The sequence below is a fragment of the Triturus cristatus genome, chromosome 2_2, assembly GCF_964204655.1.
Source record: "Triturus cristatus chromosome 2_2, aTriCri1.1, whole genome shotgun sequence".
Taxonomy (NCBI): Eukaryota; Metazoa; Chordata; class Amphibia; order Caudata; family Salamandridae; genus Triturus; species Triturus cristatus.
The window spans coordinates 920,360,846-920,373,770 of record NC_140582.1 but is presented as its reverse complement, the minus strand read 5'-3'; the positions used below and the strand labels follow the sequence as shown (position 1 = coordinate 920,373,770).

At 45.8% G+C, this 12,925-nt stretch overlaps 1 protein-coding gene across 1 annotated transcript in view; it reads right to left on the bottom strand.

Annotated features, from left to right (window-relative positions):
• SEL1L3 (SEL1L family member 3) overlaps nt 1-12,925 on the bottom strand; it is a 714,608-nt gene that overhangs the window by 23,955 nt on the left and 677,728 nt on the right. The window contains exons 22-23 of the mRNA XM_085642308.1: nt 2,385-2,487; nt 2,080-2,152 (exon numbers count right to left, since the gene is read on the bottom strand). Of these exons, the coding sequence (XP_085498434.1) occupies nt 2,080-2,152; nt 2,385-2,487 (176 nt within the window). The remainder of the gene's footprint in view (nt 1-2,079; nt 2,153-2,384; nt 2,488-12,925) is intronic.

The window sequence follows — 12,925 nt, the reverse complement described above, 5'->3', positions numbered from 1 at the left end:
ACGGACGTCTTTGTTAGTTTGGGCTCATCTCCAGCATTCCCTTGGGTCTTGTGTTGTGGAGGAGCCCTAGTGTGCCTGACCTCTGATGCAAGCATGGGGCCAGCAGAGGGCAAGCACCCAGGGTATGGTGGGAGAGTCTCAGGTTTGCAGCGCACTCTGGGATATGTCTAGAGTGGGCCTTGACACTTGCACTCTGGGAATGACCCCTGTGCTCAGAGTCTAGTTGGCCACTCTCCCAGCATGTGTCTGGCCTGTAGGACATCCCCCTTCTGCAATTCCAGTACAGAGATCCACTCAGAGTTGCATATGTGCCCAATCATTTCTGATCTGCAGCTGGCACTTCAAGCCCAGTACTGGCGCACCTCACTCACTGATGCACCTCTACCCAAAAGTGCAGTGGCATAGAGTAGAGTGGCGTAGAGTTTGGGCCATCTGCGCAGTAGTTGTAGCGCGCAGCTGCAGCATGGGTGCACCAGTTGCCTCATATCAGTACTGCGGCCAGGTGGCCTGCCTCATAAATTAAATTGTGCGCTTCTGAGCCTCTCAATAGTGAAGATGGATTGGCCCTCTCTCCTGTTTACCAGCCCAGCATCATCTTCTTTGTTGTAACACATTCTGATGGCCACGTTATAGATAGAGCTACACAACTATAGGGGCAGCAATTATATGTTATGGTACGTTATTTATGTTTATATAATGCATTCTATGGAAAACATGGCCCACGGCCCAAATGCCATGTCTGTGCTTAGTTAGATGTAAGCAAAATGTTCTTTTTAATGTGTTGTGTTGGAAGTTTGTGCATGTTCCATGCTATTGAAAAGTGCTCTTTGGGGCCACATTGCAGCCAGCTGTATAGTATATCTGCGCTATGTGGGGTGTATGCAAGGTCTGTCCAGAGCATTCTGTTCAATGCTTGCGTGTGTTTTAAACTACTTACAATGCTCTTGGGAGCTGCGTGCCATCCATCTATATGGTATTTTTGAGCTATGTGCTATATAAGCTCTACCCAGTGAGCACTATTAAATGTCTGTCTGTGATGTACATTATTGAAAAGTATTGCTGGGTGCTACAGTGCACCACAACAGGCAGCTGTACGCTCTATCTGAGGTGCACAGTCAACATACCTTTGTAAACTGGTTACCGAGGCTTAGTTTTTTTCTGGTTCCAGTACCCCCTGTGCCCCCACTCTGCCTATTCCTTGCATTTGAAATTTACATTTACTCCTGTAGTGTGAGAATGCATTTCATGAAAAGGAATATAAAGTAGGGTTGCCAAAAGAAAAATGCCAGCAATGTGTTTAAAGAGCCTGGAAAGACCTCGTCTTGGCACTAAATAGAGTTATAAAATAAAAAAGTATGTATTCATTTGTAATGGGACTTTTCTGTCTTTGTTCCCTTTAATTAATAGTTATGGATCTCATCATTGAGGCAGCCCTAGAATACAATTAAAGTGCATTCTATGTATATTTGCTGTTCGTAGTATGCACAGATAAGTGCTGAAAATACGGCTTTAGGTGACTGCTGCACTGTAAGTGAGCATGAGTGGCCAAACAGTCGTGCGCACTGTGCATGTTCTCCACGAGCTGTATTGCACATACATTAAATGTAGAATTATAGATGAGCAACTGTGAACAACAAGGATGTTTTTCACAGAGGAGTTCTGACTGAAATCAGAGAGACAACAAGAGTGAAGCTCGAGGGATCTGTGTTGTCATTGAGCTACTCGCTTCCCCTGCTAACGTCCCAACAGTGGAGTGGGTAACCACTTTTGTTGTGTCACAGACGTCAATATCATGATTTCGATGTGGTTCTTCACAATAGAGCCATCCAATGGAAGCCATATTTAACAAATACATCTAATATGTATGCTACCTTTTGAAAAACTTTGAAAGTGATTGATAAGGCTGCCTCTCCTGGTGACACAGATATTACATTATGGTAAGTACAATAAATATTAATGTCTTATCTTTATATAAAATGGGTTCAGAGAATTTAATTCAGTCACATGCTCTGAATCAGCAGTATTTAATGCCACATTTATTTATGTTTTAGGCCATGCATCGAAGAAGAAAGATGTTACCTGTCAAAGAATGGAAATAGACCACTGCACGTGCAATCAGGGTTGTCAGGAGCAGTGTTCCTAGGATGATGGCCTAAAAAAAAGAGAAATGTTGGTGCCATATGAGTTTTATTTTCGGATCATAGCTTTAACTGTATTAAGTACACCCAAAAATTAGCACTTTTAGTGAGTGTCTCATGAGAATGTGGCCAGGCTGGAACAAGTATGCTTTTAGCATCTTTCTCAGGACAATGTAAGCAGAGCCACTTCATGCAGTGTGGTGCATCCCTGAAACGTCAGTATTGAAGTTCACGATGCGGACTCACCAGAGAAGACTCTGAAATACTCTCCCAAATAACCTTCACATAAAAGTAAGACAACGCCAAGGAGCACGGGCTGATAGATTCCTCGTTACTCAAGCTGCGACACCTAAAAGGAACAAATAAATATGTCAAAGGTTGAGGGAGAAATTGAGAATGACAAACATTTTTAAAAAATTGCAATTTGATTTCTTATAGAATCTGAGTTAACTAGATGGATAAAAAAGTCAGGCGCCACATTAATTTGGTGAGAAAATAAATCTAGAAAACATCTCACAATGAGATTAGCCGAACGAAGTTGGTAAGAATAGATGCCGTGTATAGTAAAGAACAAAATGCACACAATAGTTTCCATAAACATTTATAATATTCCTGTTATGCAAGAAAATTCTTTGTTTTCAGGTTTTACACTTTTTAGAAGAGGGTCTTGTGCACGCGCTTTGACCCATAAGACAACATAGTCGTTCTTTATTCCATTAGGAACAACTGATGTTTTTATGAATCATTATTACTCAAACGTGCCCCCCCCAAGTAGGTAAAGAGGTGCCAATCACCAGCCTAGTGGGAGGGAAAGCTCATCCCCAAAACTGTTTGGTGTAGCGGAGGAGGAGCGGGCTGCTCATTTCCGTAAACTCTCCTCTTGATAGTGAATCAGTAACCTCCAAACTCCAAGGGCAGAAAGGTTGTACGATACTGGATTTTACTTCATTGTGGTTGTGTGGGATAGTAAGGCAAACAGTATATGCTCAAACGTTGGGATGGGTCCTGTTAGACTGGGCTCTCTCTGCAGGGTCACCAGAGTGTTTGCCTTCCTTGCTGAGCCCCTTTTTGTTGGCTTTTTGGACTCTGTGCAGTTTACTCTTACTAATCAGTGGTAAAGTGTGCATGCTTTCTCGCTTAAACATGTTAACATAGGCATCCCTCTGATTGGTACATTTTAAATTGCTAAAGTCCCTCGTAAGTAGTACCAAATGTACACAGAGCCTGTACATTAAATGCTACTATAAGTCAGCAGTACTCATTGTGCCACTCACTTAAGTAGCCCTGTTAACATGTCAGGCTTGCCACTGCAACCTGGAGATTTCAGCCTGGCAAATAAACCTTTTACCGGGCCTTAACCTACCTTTTTAATTCTTATAAGCCACCCCTTATGCAAGCCCTAAAGGCTGATAGGCTAGGCTGCATTTACAAAGTAGGACATGTGTACTTAATCTTCACATCTCCTGACTGTGGAAAAACTCCTAAAGTCGTTTTTCATTGTTGAACGGCTATCTCTCCCATAGACTAACACTGAGTTACCTTATTACACTTAATCATTAATAACAGTTTGGCAACAGATACAGAAACGCCTTTTCCAGTCAATTGAATTGTAATTAAAATTCGCTTTAATGGTTAAATCAGATTTTAAGTGACTTTTCTGGAAATGCCAATTTTAGAAAGTTGGTATCTTTCTGCCTGAAGCACAGGTGCCTTTCTGCCAGTGTCCAGAGTCACATGACTGTGAATGGGCTGGGTGTAGAGGGAGTGGCTTCTCCCGACAGGATAACTGGGGAGGAATTGTGCCATGCCCTGATTACACTTCAAAGGACCCTGCCAGCAGCACACTTAAAGGAACCTGACACCACACCTGTACTTGCCGGTGTTCCTCTAGACAGATTGGAGACAAACCCTGGGAACGTGAAGAACTGACCAGAACCAATTTGGGAGTAGGCCAAGGATTTCCCCCACTAGGCATAACTGTGGTACCTTCAGAACCTCTAATTAGAACACTCCTGGGCCTGTGGAAGGTTTAGGGGAAGGACTACCCTACTGTCTGAATAAGGGAGACTTGACCTGCTAGCCTAGACCCCAGGTTCCTTAAAAATGACTCCAAGGTGAAAGGTCGCTTGATGATTGCCTGCTTGAGCTACAGGGACACAACAATCTCCATAGGTCTTCACTAAAACTGCCTGTATGACCGGCACCAGCTGGACCTGTCTGCGCCCCACGGTGTCCTCTTCTTAAGTTAGTCCTGGTCCTCAAGAGGTGCCGCCAGGTCCTGGACCCTAGGCTGGAGTCAGAGTGTACTCCTACAAACTGTAACAGTTGAATTCCAGGGAAAACTCCAGAGGTTCTTGTCTCTTCACATTGACAAGAGCCTTCTTCTTTATCGCCACAACCACAAGCGGACTTCACTGAGGCCTCCTGCCTCAAAAGATAGAACCTCAGGTGAAAATCCAGAGGTTTTGGGCTACTTGTGTCCACAAGCAGACTCTTTGTGTCAAGAATTGACTGTCCATGATGTTTGCAATGCGAAGCTCCATCAACGACCTGCTCTTCGACTCAGCTACAATCGCCCACATTAGCAACAACCACCATATCTCCCTTCAATGCAAAGCTCCAGCGAAGACCTGCTCTTAGCGCTGATATTGCAAAGTACAATACTGGCAACCCTAATCTTTCAATTTACACATACTAATACTCATTTGAAAAATGTATGGCCCAGAGAGGAAAACAATTACTTTACATTTACATTTTTTATTAGTGATCCCATCATCAACAATCATCATTTATTAACTTATATATTGTTTATTCACTTTGCATGGATGAAATTTTATACATAATGATTGCATGTCACAAGAATAAATAAAAACATTCATTCAATTAAACCATCCTTCTCACTCTGTTTCATACAGTCATTCATACTTCTTGAACGCCCACATCAAACATTTAAGACCCATCAATGCCTTTTCTAATTTCTTTCTTGATTGGTCTTGGGTATTTTAATGTCTTTTATAAATTCTTACTGTTATGGCCTCTTTTAGGAGTCAATTACAGTTTATATCGCAATCTCTCATTTGCAATAATAACACAACTTGTCATTTTTTGTTATACATCGTTGGTCTTCATGTTTTTACAAAATCACAAATCCAAATATTCTGTAGTTTGATGATGCTGTGGCTAATGTTCATTCACATCTCAATGCACGCTTTGGCGTGGAACGCCTTCTTGAGGAATGCCACATGTTTAACTCAAGATCTCTGTTTTTGTTTAAGTGAACTGCAATCAAAATTAAAACTCTCCTGAGCCCTACATTGCCAAAAACTTCTGGAAATAAAATCATTCAGTATCTCAATAGGTCATCAGACCCATCACCTAATACCCACATCTGAAACATTCTCCCATGCTGTGGGGATAAACACTCATCTTGTGTCTTGGGCCGTCACCTGTGAAACATGTGATTGTAATTCACCCATGGAGCCATATGCTTCATTCAAACTGTACATCTGTTTAATCCTGTCTGTGCTTGCATCGAATTCTATGTTGTGTATAATGTATGTGAATATTTTCCATGCTTGTGTGACTTCAGACCATGGATTAATATACATTTCTACTGATACTCGAGATGGAGATGCCCGGTGGCCAACAGGATCTCAAACTGGTTGGGGGGAGGGGGGGCTTGGGAGCTTTCCAAAAACCCTGGGTGGAAATGAAGGTGGTAGTGAGATCAACCCTCTGCATGTAGTTTTCGAAGCACAGATACGTAATTATCCTCAAATGTTAAGCTATTTTACCAGGAATGACAGTAATGAGGGAGTGCTTCTTCTGGTATGTTCGGTACTGTTTAAATTAAATGCATCTGGCCGTAGACCTGGCCAGTTCTCAGTCTTAAATGGAATGACACAGAAAAAGGAGGAATTAAATCTTATGGACATCCCGTCCCATGGTATGCTAAATCCTCAGCCAGGAAGGGGTGTAGGCAATTGCCCTCCTTTCCACTGTTAATGTGAAAACTGACATGCCGCTGGGTATAGGGAGGATTAAATCACTACTCTGGGTAAACCCATGGTTTTACTCCGCTGTTTTGAAGATTGGTGTGGCGCTGGGCTTTTGGAGTAATGATGTGCTCCTAGGGTAAAACACCATGGCTAGGGGCATAAAGCTTAAATCTATCCGATTGGAGGTATCTTTCCCCGCTGCTCACCTCCCAATTCTTTATTCCCATCTTCCTGTGAACGTGGGATGACGACAACTGGTGCTTCCTGTGAAATCCGTGGGAGAGCAGACTTGAATTTGTTTATCAAGAATGGTTGTCCTCTGATCAACAGGTCCCTCTACAAACGACAATCAAACAAACCACCACCAGCAGCTGAGTTGAATGCAACAGAATACACTGACCATGTGGCACTCAATGGTAGTTGAACTCGCTATTAGTGCTGAACAGGGACCCCCCTCATCGACCCCCAATGTGAAGCTCCAGCTATGACTTGCACCTCGTGGTGACAATGGACTTCTCATGGCCTCAGCCAATGCGAAGCTCAAGCTGAGGCTCTCTGCATGGACATGGACTGTGGGAAGGTAAAGGCTTCACAGAGACAAACCTGTTTCCAGTATCCAACCTACGCACCATCCCAGTCAGTCTGAACTTATGACATTGCCCATTCCAGAGTGACTAGATATCCGCAAGTTTTCAGCTAGAACTTTAAAAATTAATCCTGTTTGACCTGGCAACCATGGCATGGTTTCCCCCCAGCTTTTTGCTTTCCATCCTCCTGTTTTTGCTGACTTCGCTTTGCTGGCTTTAGAAATCTGCTGACCTTACCACTGCTACTCATTGCTAAAGTGCTTGTGCTCTACCACTGCTACTCAGTGCTAAAGTACTTGTGCTCTATCCCTAAAACATGCTACCATTGGCTTACACACAATTGGCACATTTAGTCCCTATTCAAGGGCTTGTAAATGAAATGCTGCTAGTGGGCCTGCAGCACTAATTTTGTCACCAATCTAAGTAGTCTTGAAAGCATGTCTCAGGCCTGCCAATGCAGACTATGTGTTTAGTTTTAAACTGTCAATTTGGCCTGGCAAAATATACCTTTTATCTCTGGGGTAGGCCCTAAACAGCCCATAGGGCAGAGTGCAGGGTATTTAAAAAGTTGGACATGAACATTCAAGTTTTACATGTCCTGGGGCTGTATTACAGAAAGTGCCATGCGGTTGGAAGGGGCATGTGCTCCTGTAAAGGCAAAGAAGCTGTCAGGAGAGGCCTTGAAAATGCACCACAAAGTGGTGGTGCACTGTCAGTGCAGACCCTGATGGCAGTCCTCTGGAGGGAAAAAAGGGGATCCCATTGACCCCCAAGACATCCCATCACTGGGGCTTGGTGCTTTCAGGCACTTTGTTTTATTTTTATCTTTGAAATTGCACATCTCTACCTCTACTGATTGGATTTTTGTCGTTTTGGTCTCAAATACTTTATTACATTTTACTCAATTTTACTATATTTGAGTATGATTTTTCTTGTGTTGTGTTTTCATTTTATTACTGCTTGAAGTCCTGCTTAAATACTATACACATTGCCTGACTGCTTTGTGCCAAGCTACCAGAGGGTTAAGCACAGGTTAGCAAAAGTGACACCTCATCCACAGCTCAACAGACCACCCTCTGGACCTGTGGGTGATCAGAGGAAGACTAGGCTTACTTTTTGAAACCTGTGTGAAGACCTAAAAGGCTGGGCCTGTTACCACCAAGACTAGGAAGTGTACTCCAAAGGTCAGTGGGATGACCTCCTGTGTGGCTACATGTACACAACAAGCTGCAAGAGGTATTTTTCATGAATTGCCCAGCTGACCTTGTTGTATCACAAGTACGCAATGGCAAAATTAGACATCCATACTTAGCACAACTTTCAGGCATGTATAGCCACTAGGAGGGTGCCATGAAATGATACGAGAAGGCTGCAAGCATCCCTCACAACAGATAACAAAAACAGAAAAACTGCTGGCTAGTGGAAACGCAGATATAAGACATTTTATAATACTCTTGAAGCTGTTGCTTTGAGTGGTTGTGATAAATGTAACTGCATTCAATGTCGTTCCAACAACATGGATGCCGAGTTGTCAGGGCTAACCACTCTAAGGGCCTCATGTAGGTAAATAAATTTTACCGTTTCTTAAATACCGAGCCGTACCGAATCGGTAAATTAGAATCGGTAAGTTATATGTAGGTAAAAATTCGGTAACTCGGAAAATACCGAATCGGTATGTACGGAACCGTTAAGTAAAATCACATGACTTGACGAAACAGCTAATCCCGTGCAACCACAGCCCACCCAACCAGGAAGTGGCCACACCCAGGCAGGTGTACATAATTAGCCGACCCTGGAGAGGCTTGGAGTGCAGAGGAGAGGCAGGGAGCCGGTGCCTGTGCGAGCGGGAAAACGAACATCATGTCCAGCCAGAGAACACAGAGAGACGGAGGGGAAAGGAGGAGGAAGCTGAAATTTAGCCCCAAGGAACTCCAGGTGCTGGTGGAGGAGGGGGTGAAGCAGCACCAGAAGCTGTTTGGAAGGCAATCCCTGCAAGTGCCTGAGGCTGAAAAGCGCAACATATGGCTGGCCATCCAGGCCCATGTGAATGCCGTGGGAGTGACCCACAGGGACATAGAGGTCCTAAAGAAGCGCTGGTATGACCTGAGGATTGTAACCAAGAGGAAGATGGGCGACATCCAGAAGGAGGCCAGCCAGACTGGAGGTGGAACCAACAGGGCACCTGCCCTCACCGAACTGGAGGAGCTGGTGGGGGCCACAATCGAGCAAGAGAGCGTCGTGGGTCTTGGGGACGCCGACAGCTCTGCCAGAGCCGCCACACAACAATGTAAGACGAAAGCACAGCAATGTAGCACCCCCTATCCCTATCCCACATCCCCCAATGTGAAACGAGAATCACACTGCAGTCCACACGTGTCAGTGCAGACAGGCAATGCATTCCGGGAGATGTAGTCAGGGAAACACCAACCATGACGTAAATGTAACAGGGCAACAAGGCATGTCACGCACTCGAGGCACAAGGAGACAGAGGACATTTTGGAATGTGAAATTATGTATTGTGACGCTTTCAATGCAGCCCTTCGGGGACACTGAGCCAATGTTGTATTTCTGTCCACAGATGTGACATCATGCAGGACAGGGCATGCTGCAGGAGGGACGGCACACCGGCCACAAATATCACCTCTAGCCAGCACAAGTTCAGACCAGGGAGCAGGCCCACTGGCAGCCGCACCACCAACACAGGCAGCCTCGCCGCAGCCAGAGCCAGCATCACCTCACCCAGAGCCAGCATCACCTCACCCAGAGCCAGCATCGCCACTCATGTTCGAATCACCGGCCACATCTCCGCTTGCAGGTGTGGGAATGAGGAGGCGTCCAGCAGCCAGGCTACGAGCCTTAGACACCTCGTCAGACGACAGCATGGGCCCTGAAGAACTCTCCAGGCCCCAGGAAGGGAGCCATGCCACTGTGCCCCACACCTCACAGGCAGCACAGACGGGAGCAAGAGGGCGCCGCAGGTCGCGTGTCCAGAGTCCACCAGCACCCACTGACGGCCATGGTGTCTTCTTGGGTCTCGAGGGCCAAATGTTGAAGCAACAGCGCCTGCAAACAAAGGCAGTCATGACAGTCCAGAGGCACATGCGGGTGATGAAAACTACATTACTCAACATGGACACTAACATCAGCGGCATGGCTGCGGGCATTCGGGACATGTCCCAGTCAGTCCAGCAGTTGTGCAGCAAATTGGATGCTGACATCGAGGCACGGCGCCGGGAACGGCAGAGAAGGGACACTACCAACAGGGCACTCAACCGTCTGGCAACTGCGACTTCTCTACTGTGCCGGCGCTCTGTGACGATGCAGGAGGGCCTAACACACTGCTGCAGCGACCTGTCTCGGGGGATGGTGCAGGTGACAAGTGCACTAGGGGTGCTATTGACTAGTCAGGCGTCGACAACTGCTGCAGGGGATGCTGCGGAGAGCATCGACTCAAGCAGCAGGAGCAGCATCACACCCCCCGTCCCAGAAGCACGCAGGAGCAGCAGGCGGCTTGGGGTTGGCTCTAGTGAGGATGCACAGGCCATGCCATCCACCACTGCAGCGCGTATGCGCAAACATTGATGTGGCCCTGCTTAGCCACTTCCCAATGGGTGACGTAACCCTGGACATACTCCTTGTATAGATGGTATATTGCCAGATTGGCTTGTTCATGTGTTCATGGCGTGGTGCCACATTAAAACCACGTCATGACTAATCACAACTGGCTGTGTCCCCTTACTTACTCAGAAATAGTTGCATGTGATCTCTGCCCGTCTCTCTCTCCCATCGATTGCAGTTGGCACTCTAGCTGCGTTGCCCTGTGGCTGGCCTGACTCATCCTCGTTGTCCTCAAAATATGTTAGTTCCACATCTGTACCTTTTTTCGTGGCAAGGTTGTGCAGCATTGCACAAGTGGCAATAATCTTGCAGCAGGTGATGGGTGTGTACTGGCGTGCGCCTCCGCTCTTGTGGAGGCAGCGGAACCTGCTCTTCAGTAGTCCAAACGTGCGCTCCACCACATTGCGTGTTGTTTTGTGTGCCACGTTGTATCGTCTCTCACTCTGGGTTGCTGGGTGTAGGTAGGGAGTGAGGATGAATGACCGGCATGCATATGCACTGTCGCCTATATGAGTTGAAGGGAAACATCAGTCACATGCCTCTTTACACTATGATTTGCAGGTTGCAAGGGGCGTCACTGTTACTCACCTAGCAGGTATCCCTCTCCAAATTCTCCGGCACTCAGTCGTGTGTAGATCCCACTATTCTGGAAGATGTACGAGTCGTGGGTGCTCCCAGGAAACTTTGCAACAATATCTGTGATGATATTCCCTGCATCACAGATCACCTGCACATTGATGGAGTGGGTGGACTTCCTGTTCCTGTAGATGTGCTCTGTGTCAGCTGGTGGACAGATTGGGATGTGTGTACCATCAATACAGCCGATGACATGGGGGAACTGTGCCATGTGATAAAAGTCAGTTTTAGTTTTCTGCAGTGCAGCCTGTGTGTTGGGGAAGCTGATGTAGTGGTGCATTCTCTGCATCATGGCATCCAGGAACTTCCTGAAGAAACGTGACAGGCAACTCTGGGATACACCACCCACCGCAGCTATCACCACCTGATAACTGCCGGATGCCAGCAGATGTAGGCTGCAGAGCACCTGCACATGTGGGGGTATGGCGTGCGCCCTTCTTATTGGCTGGTCCAGGAGTGGGTGAAGGTCCCTGATTAAGTCCATGATGGTTTCGGGGTGTAGCCTGTACCTCTCATGTATCTCTGCATCAGTCAGGTGGAATAGTGTGATGCGCTGTCTGTAGATGCGTTCCTCCCGTCGCCAAACCCTCAGTCCTGCTGCCTGTAGACGTAGGCGCCTTGCAATGACATACATAGCGGCCATGTTGTCCAAGCTGTTGCATTTTGGGATTGCTAATATGCACTGTTGATGGTTACCACCTGCTTTCAATCCGTGTTAATTACCGACTCTTATTTACCGATTTTCTTGGATTTCTTAATTACCGAGTGCTCCTACATGTCATTATCATTTTTACCACTTCATATTTACCACTTCATATTTACCGATTCGTTAAGTATGTATTCGGTAACTCTGATTCGGTATTTTAGAATTCGGTAAATATGATTCGGTATTTACCGCCTCATATTTACCGAAAAGTAGTTTTTGGACTCCTACATCTCACTTGTCTGAATACCGGTCGGTAACGGCATATTTACCGAAAATCGGCCGTTACCGACCGGTATTTGGCTACCTACATGAGGCCCTAAAACCCTAAATAAAGAAAGCATGCAAATGAATGAAAGGGGCACACCCTAAGAAGTCCACAATACAATGTTACATTGTTCTGTAATTATACATGATGATATCCAGTGAGTTGAATAAAAGATTGCTGATTAAGAATATTACAGGAACTACACATGTTTGGGATCATCAATCTTTTATTCAATTCACTGGATATTGTTGTGTATAATTACATAAGAATGTAAACTTATATTGTGGACTTCTTTAGGTGTGCCCCTGTCATTAATGTGCATATCAGGAATACAAATAGAAAGGGAAGCAAGGGTCACAATGTACACACACATCGCGACAAGGAGACGGGTGGGAATAGCCAGAACATAGCAATCCACCAAAGGCTGCAGGTATATGGGAGAGCACAAGGTATAAACCAAGTACAGCAATCGACTGCCATCCACAGGAGTGAATATAGGCTGCAATGGCAACCGATCTGCAACACTCCATGTGCCCAAATCAGTAAGCATAGCCCTTATCTTACTGAACAGCAATAGAGCATTCAAATAAGAAACATTCACAATGGAAAAGGCAAGGCACATAGCCCGTCAAATCCTTCACAGGAAGATGCTCCCATGATGGAATCGTCAACCAAGAATGAAAGGCAATGGACTAAAGCTGCAACCCAGACTTTGCACTGCCGGTATGGCAGTACCGCAACAAACTGTAGTGTCCAGCAAGGGAAATTGCTATACTCTCCACAAAGGAAAGCCAACAAGGCCACTCCAGAAATCAGATGGTAGAAATAGGTTAGGAAACAGTAAAGGCCATGAAGGCAAGGAGCACACCATGAAATGGGCCGGCTTTGGCATGGTGTGCACCCCCATAATAGCCAAAAAGAATGCGCAAAAAGAGAGACGATCAGGACAAAGGGGACAAAAAGAGAAAAGCACCATA